At 43.4% G+C, this 19190-nt stretch overlaps 1 protein-coding gene across 2 annotated transcripts; it reads left to right on the top strand.

Annotated features, from left to right (window-relative positions):
* The first annotated feature begins 375 nt into the window (after positions 1-375).
* LOC143041486 (uncharacterized) lies at positions 376-16823 on the top strand. Of its 2 annotated transcripts, none has more exons than XM_076213414.1 (6): positions 376-648; positions 1169-1259; positions 10604-10697; positions 10874-11077; positions 12669-12783; positions 16212-16823. In XM_076213414.1, the coding sequence occupies exons 2-6, from the start codon at positions 1178-1180 to the stop codon at positions 16416-16418; spliced, it is 702 nt and encodes a 233-aa protein (XP_076069529.1). In that variant the 5' UTR covers positions 376-648; positions 1169-1177; the 3' UTR covers positions 16419-16823. The 2 variants fall into 2 exon arrangements, with proteins under 2 accessions (XP_076069529.1, XP_076069528.1); XM_076213413.1 differs by lacking the exon at positions 376-648 and adding an exon at positions 706-864.
* The last annotated feature ends 2367 nt before the right edge of the window (positions 16824-19190 follow it).

Below are 19190 nucleotides of genomic sequence, written 5' to 3' on the forward strand. Positions count from 1 at the left end.
TGTGAAGTTAATGACCCTAATTGATCGTGATATCTCAGTGACATATTTTTAGGAAATATATCTTCGAACTTTGCAACGGCCATGCTATAATTTTTCTAATTGGGTCTCGGAATTTCTAACACCAGCGGTTCGGCCCTGCCTATATCCCTTGACCGCTTAACCCCATTTCCACTTATATGTCGTCATTACTGACCACCACTAACTTTAATTAGTTATCGTTATTTCGCCACTAGCCAATTGCATTTAATCGCCGTTTACTCACCGCCACTATCAGCCACATGCATATTTTTCGATACATCAGCTGCATCGCTCCCACCAAGGAAGAACAACTGGCACACATCGCGTGAACATCACCTGTTTTGTGTGTGAAGATTCTGGCCCACCTCAAGGTCCGGGCGGCTGACTAAAGCCGAGTGCCCATTCTCTATCGCCCATCCACCCACCAGGCGATGACAAGCAGGGGAGGATGAGTGTGTGGAGGGGAGTCCTGAATAATGCGGCGCAATTAACGTATGACATCATTCTAATTCCCCTAAACATCGATCAGGTCACCATCCAGCAGTGTATTATCAGGTCACCATCCAGCAGGAAGGATATTCACCACAGCATATGGGCGAACGTCAACAACCACGTAAATGTTGAGATAAGGTAGGTTCCCTTGATCCAGTAGGATTTGTTTCTCATCAGTCGTAAATATTACATCCCACTACGTCATAGGGATGGGAGAAGGGGGGTACTGCGTAATTGGTGGATACAGATAAGATAGGCATTACAAGGTTTGCTACCGTGTGAAACAGACGCAATACTGACCGCTCTCTTTAGTCCTATCTTCTCTCGTTTCAATTTCAGTAGAAGCACCCACAGGTGAGCCCATTTTCTCGTGTAATTTTCTGTCCTTAAATTAACCTGTAGAAGAAGGGGGATAGTTCTAAAATATTTTTCTGCCTGAATAAAATTGTGTCTACAGGCATGTTACTTCGGTGAAAGCTTGTATGCAATACTAAGGTTATTTGTATTACTATAATTACCAGTAATTATCATTATTATCATTACCATTATTATTAAGATTATTATTATAAGATTATTATTATTATTATCGTAATCATTATTATTATTATGTTATCATTATTGCTACTACTCTTATTATTATTATTGTGCATCTTTTTAGACGAGTGCAATGAACGTACGAGCGATCCTCCTGTCAACGATGGTGATGACGATGGGGATGGGGACGTGCTGGGCTTCACCACTTTTACCAGGTGTGTGTGTGGGAGGGGCTTAATGATCCGTCAACAAGAACAAAATATTCACCGTGGCTGCTGCCGTCAGATTATTTAATTCTCCGCTATCTCGTAGTCAAAATCTGTCGTCTATGGCAGATTTTCAACCCGGGCTCCATTGGGGTCCTGGGGAGAATGCATAAAGTTTCACTAAAGGTTTTTCAGTATCGCGCAAACACACTTTTCACTATCTTTCTGTGGATTGAATATGTTAGGAGCTATTGGACAGCATGAAATTTCATGTTAGATATACATGTTTGCGTAGTTCTGGAATTTTACCTCAGCGAAAATTAGTGGACAGTGGGGCCGGTCGATTCAGTGTTGAAAATTAGGTCTCGCTAAAGAACAGGGTATTTGTAAAGTTTCATCTCACCCGCTCGCACACCCACTTGTATTGTGCATCTATATTACAACTCCTTTTCCCACAAATGATATTAAAGGATGACGAAAAAATAATTCCGCAAACTTACTGCCTGCTACACGCCACCGAAGCGGTGTCATGACAATTTGTCTATTTTTGTATCTAAATTGCGACAACTCCAATAACTTTTCTTTGTGACGTTTTTCCCGCAAATTAATAAGGGATGGCGAAAAAAAAATTCCCACAACCTTATTGCCCGTTACCCGCCATAGCAGTGCCATGGCTGTCCAGTTATGGCTATCCACTGCAAGATGAACTGCACGCGGTCACGTGGGTTAGGTAGGCTAGCTTTAGGTTTGGTTAGAATAAGGAGAAAAACATGTGATTCACATGATACAGGGTCCATGATCTCACTACAGGGGATGTTATCATGTGGGGATGGTGTAGAAGTTCTTGCGGTTCGACTTCATCGGGCCCACGAAACGTACACCATCTACAACATATACAGGGGCGAGAGAGCGGAACTGGACCTTGGAGAAGTGTGTGCTCTTGCTGCGGACAGGCTCCTCATCATAGGAGGGGACTTCAACGCCCACCATGATGTTTTGATGTCGCCCCATGGGCCCAATGTCGCTGGGCGCCACTTAAGTTACGTACTAGATGAATGCCCTAATATTGCGTTGTTGAATGATGGTAATCCGACGCACGTGCAAGGTGGACGACTTGATCTGACCTTGGCGACGGCCACTCTCCTCCCTAGGGTAACCTGGGAGGTGCATCCTATTGTCACTAGCGATCACTTCGGTGTCTCTGTGCACATACGGGATGCACCACCCATACCAGCTGTATTACCTGTTCCCAGGTGGAAGACAGCTTTGGCAAACTGGCCAGTGTTTGAGAGGTCTGTTGAAGAATGGGCAGCATCCTACGTTCCACCACAGGACGTGGAAACGTTAGAAGCTGACTTTTCTGCAGCCATTCAGGTGGCTGCCAACAGAGCCATCCCAAAGACTCGCCAGTCCCCCAGAGAACATAAGAACAGCTGGTACTATACCTCCGAGGTGAGAGAGGCCAACCATCGGGTGAACATGCTTAGGCGTGTTTTCCGACGGCGCCGAACTCAGACCAATTTGGCCAACTTGCGCGCTGCAGTTCATGACGCTCACGTCATAGCTGCAGATGCCAGAAGAGCTAAATTTCTTGAATGGTGTGAGGGCTTTAACGCTCACACCTCCCTAGCAGAGCTGTGGTCTAAGCTCCGTAAGGCTACTGGCAGGACTCAACCACGACGCACTCATCATGCCCCTGATGCTGAGGCACAGCGGCTGGTGCAGGAGTTTGTCTCTCGCTCCAGCAGCACCTCACTCCCGCAGTGTGTTCAAGACACACTGCAGGACCTCCAAGGAGTGAGGCGCCATAGTGTTGAGGACATGATGAGTCGGTCGGATGATACTGACGCTAGCTTTACGCTTCAGGAGCTACGGGTCACACACAAAACCAGCTCAGACACGGCACCTGGAGAGGACCTCGTCACCTATTCCATGCTGACCCATCTTGGGCCAGCGGGCGATGAGGCACTTCTAAGGGTGATAAACTAGTCTTGGAGGACTGGCAAGCTACCAACAACCTGGAAGACGGCAATCATAACGCCAATTCCAAAGCCAAAGGAACCTAGTGCCTATCGCCTCATCAGCCTGACAAGCAGCATGGGGAAGACAGCGGAGAGGATGGTGCTAAACAGGCTGCTGTGGAAACTGGGCCCAATGCATGAGCATATCCATGCTTACTGCAAGGGCACTGGCACAGCAAACAGTATAGCAACACTCCTCAATACTGTCAGTGGCACACCATCCATCGTGGTCTTTTTGGATTTGGAAAAGGCGTTTGAGCTGGCCAGTCCACTTGTGATATTAGACACCCTTGCTCGCAAGGGCGTAAAAGGCAAGCTGCTTTCTTGGATTGCTGACTATCTCAGTCACCGGTCTGCGAAAGTACGCTTTCAAGGTCATATATCAGAGGCCAGAATGCTGGAGAATGGCACTCCACAGGGAGGGGGGGGGTCCTCAGTCCCACTCTGTTCAATGTGCTCGTCTCCAACATTCTGGAACTACCTCTACCACATGGGTGCAAGGTCATCTGCTATGCAGATGACATTGCGCTCATAATTACTGGGAAACGGCAGTGCTTCAACAGGGCTCAACGCTGTTTAAGCGCTGTAGCGACCGAATGTTGCAGGTTAGGGTTAAAGATCTCCCCCACAAAATCGAAGGCCATGGCATTGAGACTCTGGAAAGAAGGGAAGCACCTCACCATCCAGGACCTTAGGCTGGACTGGGTTCACCAGTATCAGTACCTGGGGGTCTGGATTGATGAGAGGCTCACCTTTCAGAAGGAACTAGCCTATCTCAAGGAGAGACTGAAGGCAAGAACCACAGTTATGAGAGCAATGACGGGGAAGGCACTTGGTGCCACGCATCGGGTCCTTCGCACATTCTATGTGCACGCAGTCCGCAGCTTGGTGGACTACGCTGCCCCAGCTCTCATAAATGTGGCGACTGCCAAGCTTGAAGACCTGGAGCCTTGCCAAAATGCCGCAGCAAGGATTATCCTGGGAGCTCAACCTTGGACCAAGATTTTTAACCTCCAGATGGAGGCTTCATTGCCTTCATTAACGTCACGGGTCAGAAGGCTGGAGGTCGACTTTCTTGCCAAGATAGTCCAGAGCCCCAGGATAACTGAGCTAAGCCAGAGCCTTGTGATAGCTCTGGGACGAGTGGGTACTCATATCCACTCTGATACCTGGCTATCACAGGCGGCTGGACTTCTGGACTCCTTCAGGCTCACCAGCGCTCTCCTTGAGAAGGGTAGGGACTCTCCACACCCAGAGTTCAAGCCCCCACCACCATGGCTGTCGATACCTGCAACCTTCGTTGTCGCAAAGCTTCCCAGTAAGAAGAAGTTATGTGACCAGGAAAGAGTACGAGCGCAGGCCCTACAAGGCATCCGCGCACTGTCGGAACCTGGAATGGCGGTCTATTATACGGATGGCTCCGTAGACCCCAACAGGCCCCGTAGTGCGGGGGCTGCCTTCGTGACGGATGGTTTGACCTTCGGCAGGAGAGTATCTGATCATGCGTCCACTCTCCAAGCTGAGGCCATAGCGGTCCAAGGAGCGTTAGAGCATGCTCTAATATCTCGAGCTGGTCCTGTGGTAATCCACACGGATTCACAGTCTCTGCTAGGCAGCTTAGAATCGACACAGCCCAGCGACAATGTACGCCTACTGACCTCCATCCTAGCACTTCTGCTGAAGCTGCATCAGCAAGGCAGGAGTGTTACGCTCAACTGGGTGCCAAGCCACGTAGGTGTCCCAGGTAACGAGCTAGCCGACGCCGCAGCTGAAGCGGCGCGCCACAGACCCACGTCGATGTTGTCGTCCCTCTCAGCAGAAATCAGTTGCGCCTACGCACCAGGGCTCTTAATCAGGTACAACGGTTCCTTCAGCACAGACTGGAGGCAGAGGTGTCAGAGAGGGCGAGGTGGTACAGGGCAGTCACAGACTATGAGCCCCTTGTACTTCCTCGCTCCACACCTAGAAAAGTGGAAACTCTGCTCTTCCGTCTGCGACTGGAGGACCGTTGTTTCTGGCAGATTAAAAGCAACCCAACACCGGAAGAAAGAAGATGCCGCCACTGTAGCCACCCTCAAGCACTACCTCAAGCATTGCCCCACAACTGCTTTTCTGAGGAGAGGGCCTCCGACAACATCTGAGGGTCTTGTGCGTCGCCTATGCCGCCACCTAAGCGACTACGAACTGCGTCGGCTGGTGGAGTGTCAGCCCCCCCTTTAATTCTTTATATTTTTGCACGTGTACTCCATGTCAGGAAGGGTGAATTCACCGAGATGTGCATGCGTATTTCACATAGGCATGCACATCCGGTAAATGTATGGGTGGGCGTGGCCAAACCACGACCACTCATACATTGAATCACCCCCCCCCTTTTTTTTCCTTAAAATTTATTACATTGTTACCATTCACTAAAAACACCGAACACAGTTCACGTTGGGAAGGGTGCATTCGCCGAGATGTGCATACGTATTTCATATACGTATGCACATCTTGTGAATGTATGAGTGTGTGTGGTTGGGCCCACACACACTCATAAGTCAAATCACCCACCAAACGGGCTTACAACCAAAGCCCGTGGGAGCCTAAAACTCCCAAATTAAACACACATGTGTTTCACGAAAAAATAGTGGGCGATGCGTGTGGCGGAACTGCGGATTTTTTTTTTTCACATTCCCTTAATTTTAATTTCCGAGAAAAACGTTACAAAGAAAAATTATTGGAATTGTCGTAATATAGAGGGTTAAAATATACAAATTGCTGTGCGAGTGAATGAGACGAAACTTCACAAATTCCAAGAGCAGCACTACACAGGATGATATTTGTGAGAAATCGGGTTGAGAAACAATGTTCTTGAGTCTCAGAATTACATTTCTTGCCAGGAAAATTAGAACATGGGCGAACATACTTTTGAGAGAATACAACGATGACCCACAGTAGTCGCTTGCCGCATTAGTGTATTGGCAGCATCAGTTTTCACATGAACTGCAAAAATTGCTTTCAAGAAGATAACGGTAAAACTACAGAGGCGTTCATTAACTTACGCACTGGTAAGCTCTTTGCTTATGTGCTGCTGTTGCTGCTGCTAGCACGACTGTGATCTAGCGAGCCTTCTGCTTTCGTGACCGGGGAATGACCTCGTTCTTCTTGTTCTCGTTCAACGTTGGTGAATATCGTCAGAAGCTGTCCATAACCTACGTCGACTTGGAGAAAGTGTTCGATTCGAATGATTGAGAGACAGATGCAAGATTTCTAAGACACCCAACACATTCATCAGTCGCACCTCTGACCTTATGCTCAGATATTCAAAGTTCAATAAACTTTTGTTGTTATCTGCGGTAGGGTGGATGGGGTTGTTCTGGCCTCTCCCGTGGATCTGTGGATCTTATTTTCATAACTATTTACTAGAAGGCTGTCCTCAGCAAGGTGGGGGCGGGGGGGAGTCTATCCTTGAAAAATATATACTTACTCAAATGAAATGTGGGTGTGGACGTATGTAGGTGTGCGTGCGTTTGCGTTTGCGAGTTGTATTATACGGGAAGGGAGCTATGCTCGTAGTAAACCGTAGTAAATCTTTCAGCATCAAGTTTGTAATTAAATTCTTGAATAGTATTTCCACACACTATTGCCTCATCTAATTTATTCCAGATACCCACCACTCTGTGTGGAAAGCTATTCTTTTTCAGATCTCTTCCATAACTATCCTTTTTGGGTTTCTTTTCATGTCCTCTTATCCCACGTTAATAAACCATCTCTATCTAGGACTTCCATTCCTTTCATAATTCTGTAAATAGTCAGTAGATCTCCTCTTTCTCTTCTTTGTTCCAGGGTTGGTAGTTCCAATTTGGACAATCTTTGTTCGTATGTCAATTAGGGGAGGTGCCATCTTTGTCGTTGCTCTTTGTATTCTAATTTCTTTATATCCTTTTTAGTACTGGGTGTCCATAGTGTCGCAGCATACTCCAATCTTGGTCTTATCAGTGTAACTAATATTTTCTTTACAATTTCCTCATTCAAATAGTCAAAAGCCACTTTCATCGACCTTAGTAGGTTGAAGGTTTCTCGAACTATTTTATCGATATGCTTGTCCGGTGACTTGTCTTTGCTGATATTTACTCCTAGGTCCCTTTCCGAGCTCACTTTTTTTTTACTTCTTTTTACTGATTTTATAATTCCTCGATATTCTATTTTTTACTTTTTCCAAACTCCATTATACTACATTTCCCACGTTTGACTCCATTTCCAGACTTTATCTAGGTCTTTCTGTAGTGATTCACAATCTCCCTCTGTACTTTTAGTGTTTTTGCATCATCTGCAAAGAAGTTCATATAACATTCCACACCTTCATCCATGTCATTTATGTATATATATATATATATTACATATATGGCAAACATAATCGGAGCCAATGCCGAACTTTGCGGGACACCAATTATCATTTCTTCCCAGATCGAGTATTTGTCTGTAATTACTACCCTCATTTTTCTCCCAGTCAAGAAGTCTTCCATCCATTCCAATAATTTTTATTTAATACCACCTATTGATTCCATTTTAATAGTTTTTTGTGTGGTACTTTGGCAAATGCTTTTTATATATCTAGAAAAGCACAACCCGCCCATCCATCTCTTTCTTGTATTATTTCTATTAGTCTCGAGTAGAAGCAAATCAAGTTTGTGGCACATGATCTTCCTTTTCTAAATCCAAATTGTGTTGGATTCAGTATACAATATATTTTTTTTCTTCCAGATGTTTAACCTATCTACTTTTGATAATTTTTTCACATATTTTTGCAATTGTACTTGTAAGGAAGACCGGTCTATAGTTAGTTGGATTTTCCTTGTTCCCTCATATATATATTGGTACAATATTTGCATTTTTCAAGTACTGTGGTACTTCTTCTTTGAGTAGTCAATTATCTTGTATGTTTTGCCCGTCAACTCATCTGTGAATTTCTTTATTATCCAGTTTACAATTCCATCTAGACCATGTGATTTTCTGACATCAAGGTTTTTTTTATTTGGTCTCCAATTTTCTTTTGTGTCACAGTTGTCTCCCTCATTGGGGGTATCTTTCTGTATTTCGTCCCAGTTTTGTGGACTTTCAATTGTACATACATACATACATATACCAAGGCATTTTCCCCCTTACAAGGGAGGTAGACAAAAAGGAAAAAGGCATAAAATCATTCCCACCCATTCCATCCCTGAATACACTCCACACCCCTCCACCCTCCCTCTCATCTTAGCACCTCCTGGATGACGGGTCATCCCTGCACCTTGTCCACTGCCCTGGGTCAGAAGCAGTGTCGCAAGACACAGCGCATCCACAGCAAGGCCGCTTCATTAAATCGGCGACCCCCCCTCTCCGTCCCCCCATGCATAAAGGAGACGACGGGGAGAAATCCCTTCGGGCTGCGTCAAAATTTGCTCACACATACTACCTCACCCCCCATCCCCCCCACCCATTCCTCCTCATGCATCACATCATCCATATACAACCTTTCTCCATTCACCCCTGTCTTCTGTCCTCTCCCGTCCTTCCTCAACAGACATTCCCCTCTTCCCCAAAGCCCCCTTCATATTTAAAATGTTTGTTCATAATTTCAGCCATTTCTACATCTATATATTCATTATTATATGGAAGATGTAGAAATGGCTGAAATTATGAGTGTCTGTGTTTGTGTGTGTGTGTGTCTATGTGTGTGTTCTGTGTGTGTTTACTTGTATTTGCGACACACCCCTTAGTGCTGGATTCCTTATAGTCAAACGAGTCTACAAAGATACATGGTCACTCTTCCCCGCAAGGCATTAATAAAAAAATATATATAATAACATTATGTCAGCAGTAAATCTAGTCTAGTTGATACGTCGTTCCCTCTCATTCTTACTGGTTCTGTGAGCCATTATGTCATTACACTGTCCGTTGCCAAATTTAGCAGTCATCCCACTTTACCTCTCCGCAGTTGAAGTCACCAAATGGGACCACATTACTACCCCTTTCAACTATTTTCTCCATGTGTTCCTATGCCTAATAATATTTCCTTGCATTCTTCGTTCCTTGCCTTTTTTGTAGGGTGTTCATACGTCATTGCAAATTTTACTTGACACTTTCCCTCCAATATCACTTTCATATTTATTAATTCATCCCTTCCTTCTCTCAGTATCACTTCAATTTTTTTTTTCAATTCTTCTTCATTCTCCATCTGTTATATATCCCATCGTCTAAACTGATATTGTTCTTTTTTAATTCAATTTTCGATTAAACACAATATCCTAAGTTTCTGGTTTCTCCCTCCTAAAATGGTACTTGATGTACCTCCAGCTCATATTAAGCCACTTACGCCCTATTCATATATGTATGAATATGTACACGCCATCTTCAAGCTCCTTACATTGTCTTTTCAGATACCGTTTCCTCAAATGTTCATCACCCTCCAGTAAAGGTGGCGGCACACTAGGCATTTCTCGCTAGCATGCTACTTGCTTTCGCTAGTTCGTTCGAGTAGAAACAACTTCGGTTGCAATCTTTCGTTTTTCAGTTTTCCAAGTGTCATATTGCTCTTGCATTACGTAGTGAGAAGCTGAATGACAAACTAAGAGAAGTTAAACTTATACGGAAGTGTAGGGTATTGTAACCGGAGTCGTTTCTCCGTTTTCTTCCTGTTGCCGTTTTCTGTTCTAGATTCATGAACTAGAATCTGCTTTTTTTTTTTCCTTCACCGCTGTATCTCTTTTCATCCAATTTTTTAAACTTGTAAATGTCAACTGTCCTCTTTGTTTTAATGATTCCAACACCCCAGATTGTAATCTGACTTTTATTTTCATTGAATTTGCCACTCATACATATTTGCCCAGTATAGACTTCCTCAATATCATCAAGTTTATCCTGTCGTTTCATACTATTCATACTAACTCCTTCACTGTTGTAAATTCATGTGCGCATGCATGTGTATGTACAAAAGAGGGGGAAGGGAGGAAAACACAGACACACATATTAGTATTCACAAACGACTCGGTGGCACAGTTGGTAGAGTCCCCGACTGTCACTATGGCGGTTCGTGTTCGAATCCTACCCAGGGATGAAATAATATCACTGCGCTCCGAGTAATTACTCCAACTCGTGGGCGGGGAGCTTGGGGTTTTTGTGCATGTTGGGTCACAGCATTGTCCATAGATCGGTCATACGAGCTCTGAGATCTCTTCCGGGAGGGAAATAGCTGTCGATCACGAGTCCAACACGTGATCCAAAGACCATGGTGAATAATACACACACACACACATGCAGGCAGACAGGACAGTATAGTAAATATTTACATTTTGTCTCTTCCACTCACAGGTCTGTGCAAGAGTCTGATTACAGGAATCTTCAGTGCCGAAATACCCCTTCAGAAGGAGCTTCACCTCCACATACAGTCTGCTGGTGTAGCCGAGTAGGTATTGAAAAAAATCATCTCTCTCTTTAGGTCTGTATCTCTTACACAATATGTGTGCACGGTTGCACGCACGCATTAATGTGCGTGCCTGCGCATGTACACTCATCCATGCATTTAGACAGTATGCAGGCACCATTTCTCTACGAGACCCTCATCTGCATTGCCCTTTCCAGCGCCAAGATCGACCTTAAAGATGCCCGCCTGCACGACATGGATGTGTCTGTCTCGGAATGCTCGGTGATAAAGGACGACGCCAGTGGCCTCCAAGACGTGGTGTTCGACTTAACCTTCAAGACAGCGCAAATGACATCACCCAACGTAACGCTTTCGGGAACCCTGGTTGACCACATCCAACTCAGAGGGTCCGGAAAGGGCAAGTAAGTGTGACGAGACAAAAAGTGTTGAAGGAATTTTTATTTCAACACCCCCGAACCTTGAATGAAGAAGAGGTGTCCTTCTGCAGTTCTTCAAATGTGAAAATTAAGTTCCGAGGTAGAAGTAAGACAGTCTTGGTTTCTGTAGCTCTTGAAGTCCCCCATGCGGTAGTACTCGTAGAAAGGGACATTTATATATATATATATATATATATATATATATATATATATATATATATATATATATATATATATATATATATATATATATATAAATCAACGGACAAGACCCCCGGGGAGAGGGAGGGAGCTGCCTATCCCGATCGACCTGTTCATCAGTCTGATAGGGCAGGCAATTTTTATTTTTGTTTATTAATATTATCATTGCCCCTTAAGTTCCAGAAGATTTAAATGATTATATTGGAACGTCACTGCAACAGTAAGCATGATCTACAATAAGTTCAATCGTCTTGTTAACGGAAACTTCTGTAAAGAGACTTTTGACATCAAGGAAGGGGACGTGGTCATTATTCAGTTAGGGAGTGGCACATAAAATTTCAAGGAAATCTGAAACCAAAGATAAATGATAAGTGTTAGGAACATATGGCGTGTGGCATTTGTTGGGTTTCTTGGCTATGACGTATGTAGCATTGGGTACCTGTGAGGTGATTGGGTGGAGAAGGTTATTAGGTTTGTACTGCTATAAGTGTATCTTAGAGGGCTCTAGTTTGCAGTGTTGTTGTTGTTGTCGTACCCTAGACTGTCTGTCCGAGCAGTCCCGTCTCCCCAAGGAATGCCATAGCCGAAACTGGGTTTTCCCACAAATCCTTTATAGAGCGTATGTTGTGTTGTTTGCGTGCATGATTGTGTATAATGCAGTCTTCCATTATGTGTTGTATGGTATGGGGTGAAGTGTTACTGGAGCTGCAGCGTCTACGTCGTGGGACCACCCCCCAACCCCAAGAGTTGTGGGCCAAACGGCAGCATCTACCCCTGGCTACCGGCTCTACGCAGGTGGCACCGATCCCCAAGAGTTTGCAGTGTTGTTGCTATTGGTGGTCTTTATGATAGAGACTGTTGTTAACTTGCATCTTAGTGGAGAACTGTAGAATACCTTCAAATGTGAAATGCCAAAAGACTGCTAAGGAGTGCATTGGAAAGGGTCCTAAGTTGAAAAGCGGTTTGGTTTCACATGAGACACAAATAGAGGGGAGTCATGCTGCCAGATTGACTGGGGACCTGGACCAATGTAGAACTGACACAAAGACATAGAGCCGTCTTGAAGAGTGATAGGTGAGTTATTGCAGGGAAATTGTTAAGGATGCAAAAGACCATTTCAATGCGAATGACTTCAGATGAGGTTACCGAGATCTTAAGAAAATTCACTCCGAATCTTTGACTCAGATGGACAGTATCTGAAAAGCTGATAGGTATCTAGTGTTAAACATGGAGGGATATAGAGTTCACAGGGGTAAGTACTTTGAGAAGTTATAAAATAGTTTCCTGCTCTTCATTCTTTTTTAAGATTTCTCTTATAAACCATGTAGTTTTACAATGCAGTTTTCCCTATCTCATTAACTTTTGTCATTGTCAGCATCCTCTGCAAGGACCTACAAGTGAAACTGACTGGGAAGGCATCAAAATTCCATTTACCATTAGAGATGCACTTTGAGGAGATTCACCTGGATCTCAACCTCTTTCAATGGACTGTAAGTGTTTCTGTATCTTGTCAAAGACATCAGGACTTCCTTTAAAGTTAAAATTCAGTTATATAATTTGCTTTACAGTGTAATTCCACAAATTTCTGCTTAGTAAATCACCACAGCAGCCACAGTAACACTCCTTACAATGTCTTCATGTATCTAAAACAGTATTTTGTAATGCATTTATACTATAGAAAGAGGGATCAATTGATAGTCCTACAAAAATATCATCTACCTGCCAACCAACTTCAAAACCCATTGAAACTCTCACCTCCATCTAGAAGTGTAACCCCATGGGTATGACACTAGGGATTATTAATGTGGGGCATTGTAGAATGACGATTTTAGTGTCTTCTGTGTGATGGATGCACCTAGGCATATTCTATTTTGGTACTATCTTAGAGCTGGATGGTTCCTGAACAATAGCATGATAATGTGGTTCTTACTTTTCATCAGAGTTTTTTCTGAGGCTGATATCGTTTTTTTTGGGGGGGAGTGTGTGACGTTAAACCATATCATTGCTTTTGATGGTCTATCTTAAAAATACAGTGCCTGTATAGTTCCTCTTTACAAGGGAAAAGGGGACAAGTGTGAATGTAGTAGTTTCAGAGGGATTAGCCTGTTAAGTGTAGTAGGGAAGGCTTATGGGAGGATCTTAATTGAGAGGATTAGGAGAGGAACAGAAGGAGTAATTGGTGAGGAACAGTGTGGATTTAGGACAGGTAGAGGTTGTGTAGATCAGATCTTTGTGGTAAAACAGATATGTGAGAAAGCTATAGGAAAGGGGAAGGATGTTTTTTGGGCTTTTATGGATCTGGAAAAGGCTTATGATAGGGTAGACAGAAAGGCACTGTGGGAGGTTATGCAGATTTATGGGATAGGAGGAAAGCTTTTGGGAGCTGTCAAGAGTTTTTATGAGAGTAGTAGAGCTTGTGTCAGGATTAGAAATGGAGAGAGTGAGTGGTTTGAAGTAAAGGTGGGACTTCGTCAAGGATGCGTTATGTCGCCCTGGCTGTTCAACTTATACATGGATGGGGTGGTGCGAGAGGTGAATGCTAGGGTAGTGGGTCAGGGATTGGAGATGGTTAAAGAAAATGGAGAAAAGTGGGAGGTGAGCCAGCTGTTGTTTGCGGACGACACTGCGCTTGTGGCAGGGTCAGAGGAGGGATTGAGGAAGCTGGTGGCAGAGTTTGGGAGAGTATGTGATAGAAGAAAGCTAAAGATAAATGTGGGTAAAAGTAAGGTGATGAGATGTACAAGGGGTGAAAGTGGCAGTAGACTGGAAGTGAACATTAAGGGAGACCGACTGGAGGAAGTGGATAGTTTTAGATACTTGGGTGCAAGTGTAGCAGGAAAAGGTGGAGTGAAGGTGGAGGTAGAATGTAGATTGAGAGAAGCGAGTAAATACCTTGGTGGATTAAAGAGTGTAATGAGGAATAGACATTTGGGAATGGATGCAAAGAGGAGAATGCATGAAGGAGTGATTGTGCCAACAGCACTGTATGGGGCAGAAACGTGGAACATAAGAGAAGAAGAGAGAAGGAGTTTGAATGTGTTTGAGATGAGGTGTCTGAGAAGTATGGTGGGGGTTACTAGGCTGGATAGAGTGAGAAATGAGGAGGTGAGGAGGAGAACAGGGGTGAAAAAGGATTTGGGAGATAGGGTTGATGAAAGAATATTAGGATGGTTTGGACACATGGAAAGAATGAGTGAAGAAAGACTAGTAAAAGAGGTATGGAAGGCAGATGTGGAGGGAGTGAACATGAGGGGACGTCCTAGGATGAGGTGGATGGATGGGGTGAAGGGGGCTTTGGGGAAGAGGGGAATGTCTGTTGAGGAAGGAAGGGAGAGGACGGAAGACAGAGGTGAGTGGAGAATGGTTGTATATGGATGATGTTATGATTGCATGAGGAGGAATGGGCGGGGGGGTGGGGGGTGGGGTAGTATGTGTGATTAAATTTTGACGCAGCCCGAAGGGATTTCTCCCCGTCCTCTCCTTATATGCAAGGGGGGACGGAGAGGGGGGGGGGGTCGCCGATTAAATGAAGCGGCCTTGCTGTGGATGTGCTGTGTCTTGCGACACTGCTTCTGACCCAGGGCGGTGGGCAGGGTGCAGGAATGACCCGTCATCCAGGAGGTGCTCAGATGAGAGGGAGGGTGGGAGGGGTGTGGAGTGTATTTAGGGATGAAATGGGTGGGAGTGTTTTTATGCCTTTCCCTTTTTGGCTACCTCCCTTGGAATGGGGAAAAAGCCTTGGTATATGTATGTATGTATGTATCTTAAAAATCATGTTAAGTGAATGTATTTTTGTGCAGATGTATTTTGTGGTACAAATAGTAGGTTGTTTTATATGTTTAATTAGTATGCTGCCATTTTTTTCAGCTAGTAGTGCATATGTGATATAATGAGATAGGTAAATGATATTGAGGGCTTTAGCATAGAACTATGTACCTATCATTTTTGTAATACTATGGTGAGGATTTTGGTTTCTCTGTGCAAGTGCCCTAATGTTACATGGTTCATCCTGCTATTACTCTCAGTGCTTTATTTTATATAGTTTATAAATTGCTAATTGAACCATGTTGTGGAAGTGTCAATGAATGTGGTTCTTTGAATGGTTTGTAGACATTAATTCAAGATTCCTTCTGTTATTCAAAACCTGTGCTGGCAATTCATTTTAGTGGGTTTATTTTTTTGTTGATTTTTTTCTACAGTCATATCTTTGATATGTTGGCTGAGGGTCATATGAATATAAAAAATGGAGAATGGAATTTTGATCTCATAGAGAGGTTAAAAGCATAAGTGAGAATATTGCTTCTTGCAAGACTCATCATTGTAAAGTCTTTTTGACCTAGAAATTTGTTTATTTTGGGTTACTCTGTGCTGTCTATCTGCTATGAAGTTGGTAAATATATAGGTAGATACACAGAGACTAATGATGAACATAAAAACGGGTTTACACTGTACAGACAAAAAGATATAGAAAATAATAATAATAAATTTTCTTATCTGCCTTAGATCATATAACAGTGATGTAGTTTCCACACAAAGTAAAGGATATAAACAAAATTGTGAAAATGATAGAGACAGACCAAATGCCATCCAAACTTTGCAGATAAAGCATATAAAGAAATATCAGAACCACTGAACATGTCATTGAAAGAAAAAAGAAAAATTACATGATCAAAGTGTTCATATTATGAGGGACATCATGAAATAGTTTTATGTATAGATGTATGAACTCCTGGAAAAGCCATGAAGATGATGCAGCCCAAGCTAAAATCATAAATAATTTTAATATTTGGTAAGATAGGTGGTGAAAAAGAGAAAGGACCATATGAGAGAACTTCCTTTCGAGAACTAGGTAAATATGAATTTTCTGCCTTCCCACCAACCTACTTAATGTCATTTGTTTTCATCTTTCTATAAACAGGTTGAACTTGAAGGTATGATGTCTGGGACAGACTTAAATGCTGTCTTGAATGAGTTCCTCTCCATGACTGGGCCAGAAATCTTTGAAGTCATTGAGAAAAATCTGAACTCTGACAATACCCTGCTCAACATCATCAACTGTATAATACCTGACGGAGGAGATAATTGCGGTCATATGTTTGCCTTAAACCAAGAAGCTGATGAATAATTAAAAAGAAGAAAAAAAAAAACATGGTTAATTTATTTTGCCAAGTGTTTCTCAAACACTTTTCCATTACATTCCTAGATGCATTTTTTCCCACTATTTTCTGTAAACAGTTCAGGTTGTTGTAATTCATCTTGGGTTCAAACAAATATAATTTGCTAATGGTGCATTCAGAATTATGCTACTTTCACATCTTTTTAGTCACAGGTTGAAGTTCCACATTTCTTTGTGATTCTTAGTAGTGACTGTTACCTGACTGAACAGTCTAAGTACAATGAGTAAAGGTGACAGCTTCAGCCACAACTACACATCTCAAGGCATATGCTGCTCCTCTCTATCTTTCTCAGACAAATATTCTGAGTTAGGTGGAAAATCAATCTGTAGAATGAAAATGTCAATACTATATACTCTACTTGTTTTATTTACCTTATGTATGTGAAAAAATAAATATTTACATAATATGTATAATGATTAAAAAATATTAGTTACATTAATAAGACCAAAACTGGAGTACACAGCAACACTATGGACACCCAGTACTAAAAAGAATATAAAGAAATTAGAAAGAATACAAAGAGCAATGACAAAGATGGCACCAACTCTCTCCAAATTAACATATGAACAAAGATTGTCCAAATTGGAACTACCCACTCTGGAACAAAGAAGAGAAATAGGAGATCTACTGACTATAGAATCATGAAAGGAATAGAAATCCTAGATAGAAATGATTTATTAAAATGGGACAACGGAAAAACAAGAGGACATGAAAAGAAACTCAAAAAGGATAATTATAGAAGAGATCTGAAAAAGAATAGTTTCCCACATAGAGTGGTGGATACCTGGAATAAGTCAAATAAGGAAAGTGTGTGTGTGCAAACACTATTCAAGATTTTAAGAAAAAACTTGATGCTGAAAGATACAAAGATGGGTCACCACGAGCATAGCTCCCTTCCTGTATAATACAACTAGGTAAATGCACACACACACGTCGGATTGACTACGAAGATTGGAACTCTGGAAAAAAAGCAATTTTCGTGGATTTCAGAGGCGAGGGAGTACCTGTATTATATTAGTAGTGAAGGGGAAAGCTCGTGGTGTAGTGGGAAGGTGAAGAAAAAGGAGAAGGGGGACATTATAGAGGAAAATGGAAGAAAACAAGGAAGGGAAGGAATGGGCCTTGGGCGTCAGAAGGGGTGCAGATGACAAAGACGAGGTTGAACAGGTGAGCAGAGGTATTAAAAGTAGGAATATAGATAATAGCAGTTTAATGGAAAGAGATAATTACTTCTATGGATTTAATGAGGGAGATGATAACCTCCCCCAACTAGTAACTCTAGAGGAGAAATAAATCAAAATTAACGAAGCATAAGAGATTAGGTTTAGCCAACTAGCACTAGTTACACAAAGAGTTGATAAACTGGAAGAACTAAAGAAGGAGAATCAAAACCTAACTAAAGAAATTTTGGGTCATTTTTGGCCACTAGTTCAGATTGAGCCACTATCTCACCCACCGATTGAGGGCCACAATGCCTCCTGCGCGACATCAATTGGAGGCCACTCAGCCTAAAGGTACAGGCGTTAGAGTCAGAAAGGCAAAAATGCACCCGCGGCCTCAACTTTGGCTGGGTTCCACACACAAGCCCTTGGGTTCAGGTTCTTCGCATGTACCTCACAGTGCTCTGTTCATGGCTCTCTGCATCTGGGGAAGGATTGGGTCAAATCGGCCGAAGTGACCATTTCGCTCATAAATCCCTGTGAGATTTTTGTGTCATTTTTGGCCACTGGTTCCGATTGACCCACTATCTCACCCACCGATCGAGGGCCACAATGCCTCTTGCACGACATCAATTGGAGGCCACTCAGCCTAAACGTACAGGTTTTAGAGTCAGAAAGACAAAAATACAGCCACGGCCTCAACTTTGGCTGGGTTCCACACACACGCCCTTGGGTTCAGGTTCTTCGCATGTACCTCACAGTGCTCTGTTCATAGCTCTCTGCATCTGGGGAAGGATTGGATCAAATCGGCCCAAGTGACCATTTCGCTCAAAAATCCCTGGGTAAACCGGTAAACCTCTGTGAGATTTTTGGGTCATTTTTGGCCCCTGGTTCCGATTGAGCCACTATCTCACCCACTAATTGAGGGCCACAATGCCTCCTGCGCGACATCAATTGGAGGCCACTCAGCCAAAACGTACAGGCGTTAGAGTCAGAAAGGCTGGGTTCCACACACACGCCCATGGGTTCAGGTTCTTCGCATGTACCTCACAGTGGTCTGTTCATGGCTCTCTGCATCTGGGGGAGGATTGGGTCAAATCGGCCGAAGTGACCATTACGCTAAAAAAAATCCCTGGGTAAACCTCTGTGACATTTTTGGGTCATTTTTGGCCACTGGTTCCGTTTGACCCACTATCTCACCCACCGATCGAGGGACACAATGCCTCCAGCGCGACATCAATTGGAGGCCACTCAGCCTAAACGTACAGGCGTTAGAGTCAGAAAGGCAACAATGCAGTCATGGCCTCAACTTTAGCTGGGCTCCACACACACGCCCTTGGGTTCAGGTTCTTCACATGTACCTCACAGTGCTCTGTTCATGGCTCTTTGCGTCTGGGAAAGGATTGGGCAGAATCGGCCCAAGTGACCATTACGCTAAAAAATCCCTGGATAAACCTCTGTCAGATTTTTGGGTCATTTTTGGCCACTGGTTCCGATTGACCCACTATCTCACCCACCGATGGAGGGCCACAATGCCTCCTGCGCGACATCAATTGGAGG

Source organism: Oratosquilla oratoria, chromosome 31, assembly GCF_046742065.1.
Source record: "Oratosquilla oratoria isolate Oo_2021 chromosome 31, ASM4674206v1, whole genome shotgun sequence".
Lineage (NCBI taxonomy): Eukaryota > Metazoa > Arthropoda > Malacostraca > Stomatopoda > Squillidae > Oratosquilla > Oratosquilla oratoria.

Excerpts from the sequence above, each read along its gene's own strand:
- LOC143041486 (XM_076213414.1), top strand. The coding sequence starts at position 1,178 with ATGAACGTACGAGCGATCCTCCTGTCAACGATGGTGATGACGATGGGG. Across the intron at positions 1,260-10,603 it reads GGCTTCACCACTTTTACCAG|GTCTGTGCAAGAGTCTGATT; the intron begins GTGTGTGTGTGG and ends TTCCACTCACAG. Across the intron at positions 12,784-16,211 it reads TCAACCTCTTTCAATGGACT|GTTGAACTTGAAGGTATGAT; the intron begins GTAAGTGTTTCT and ends TTCTATAAACAG.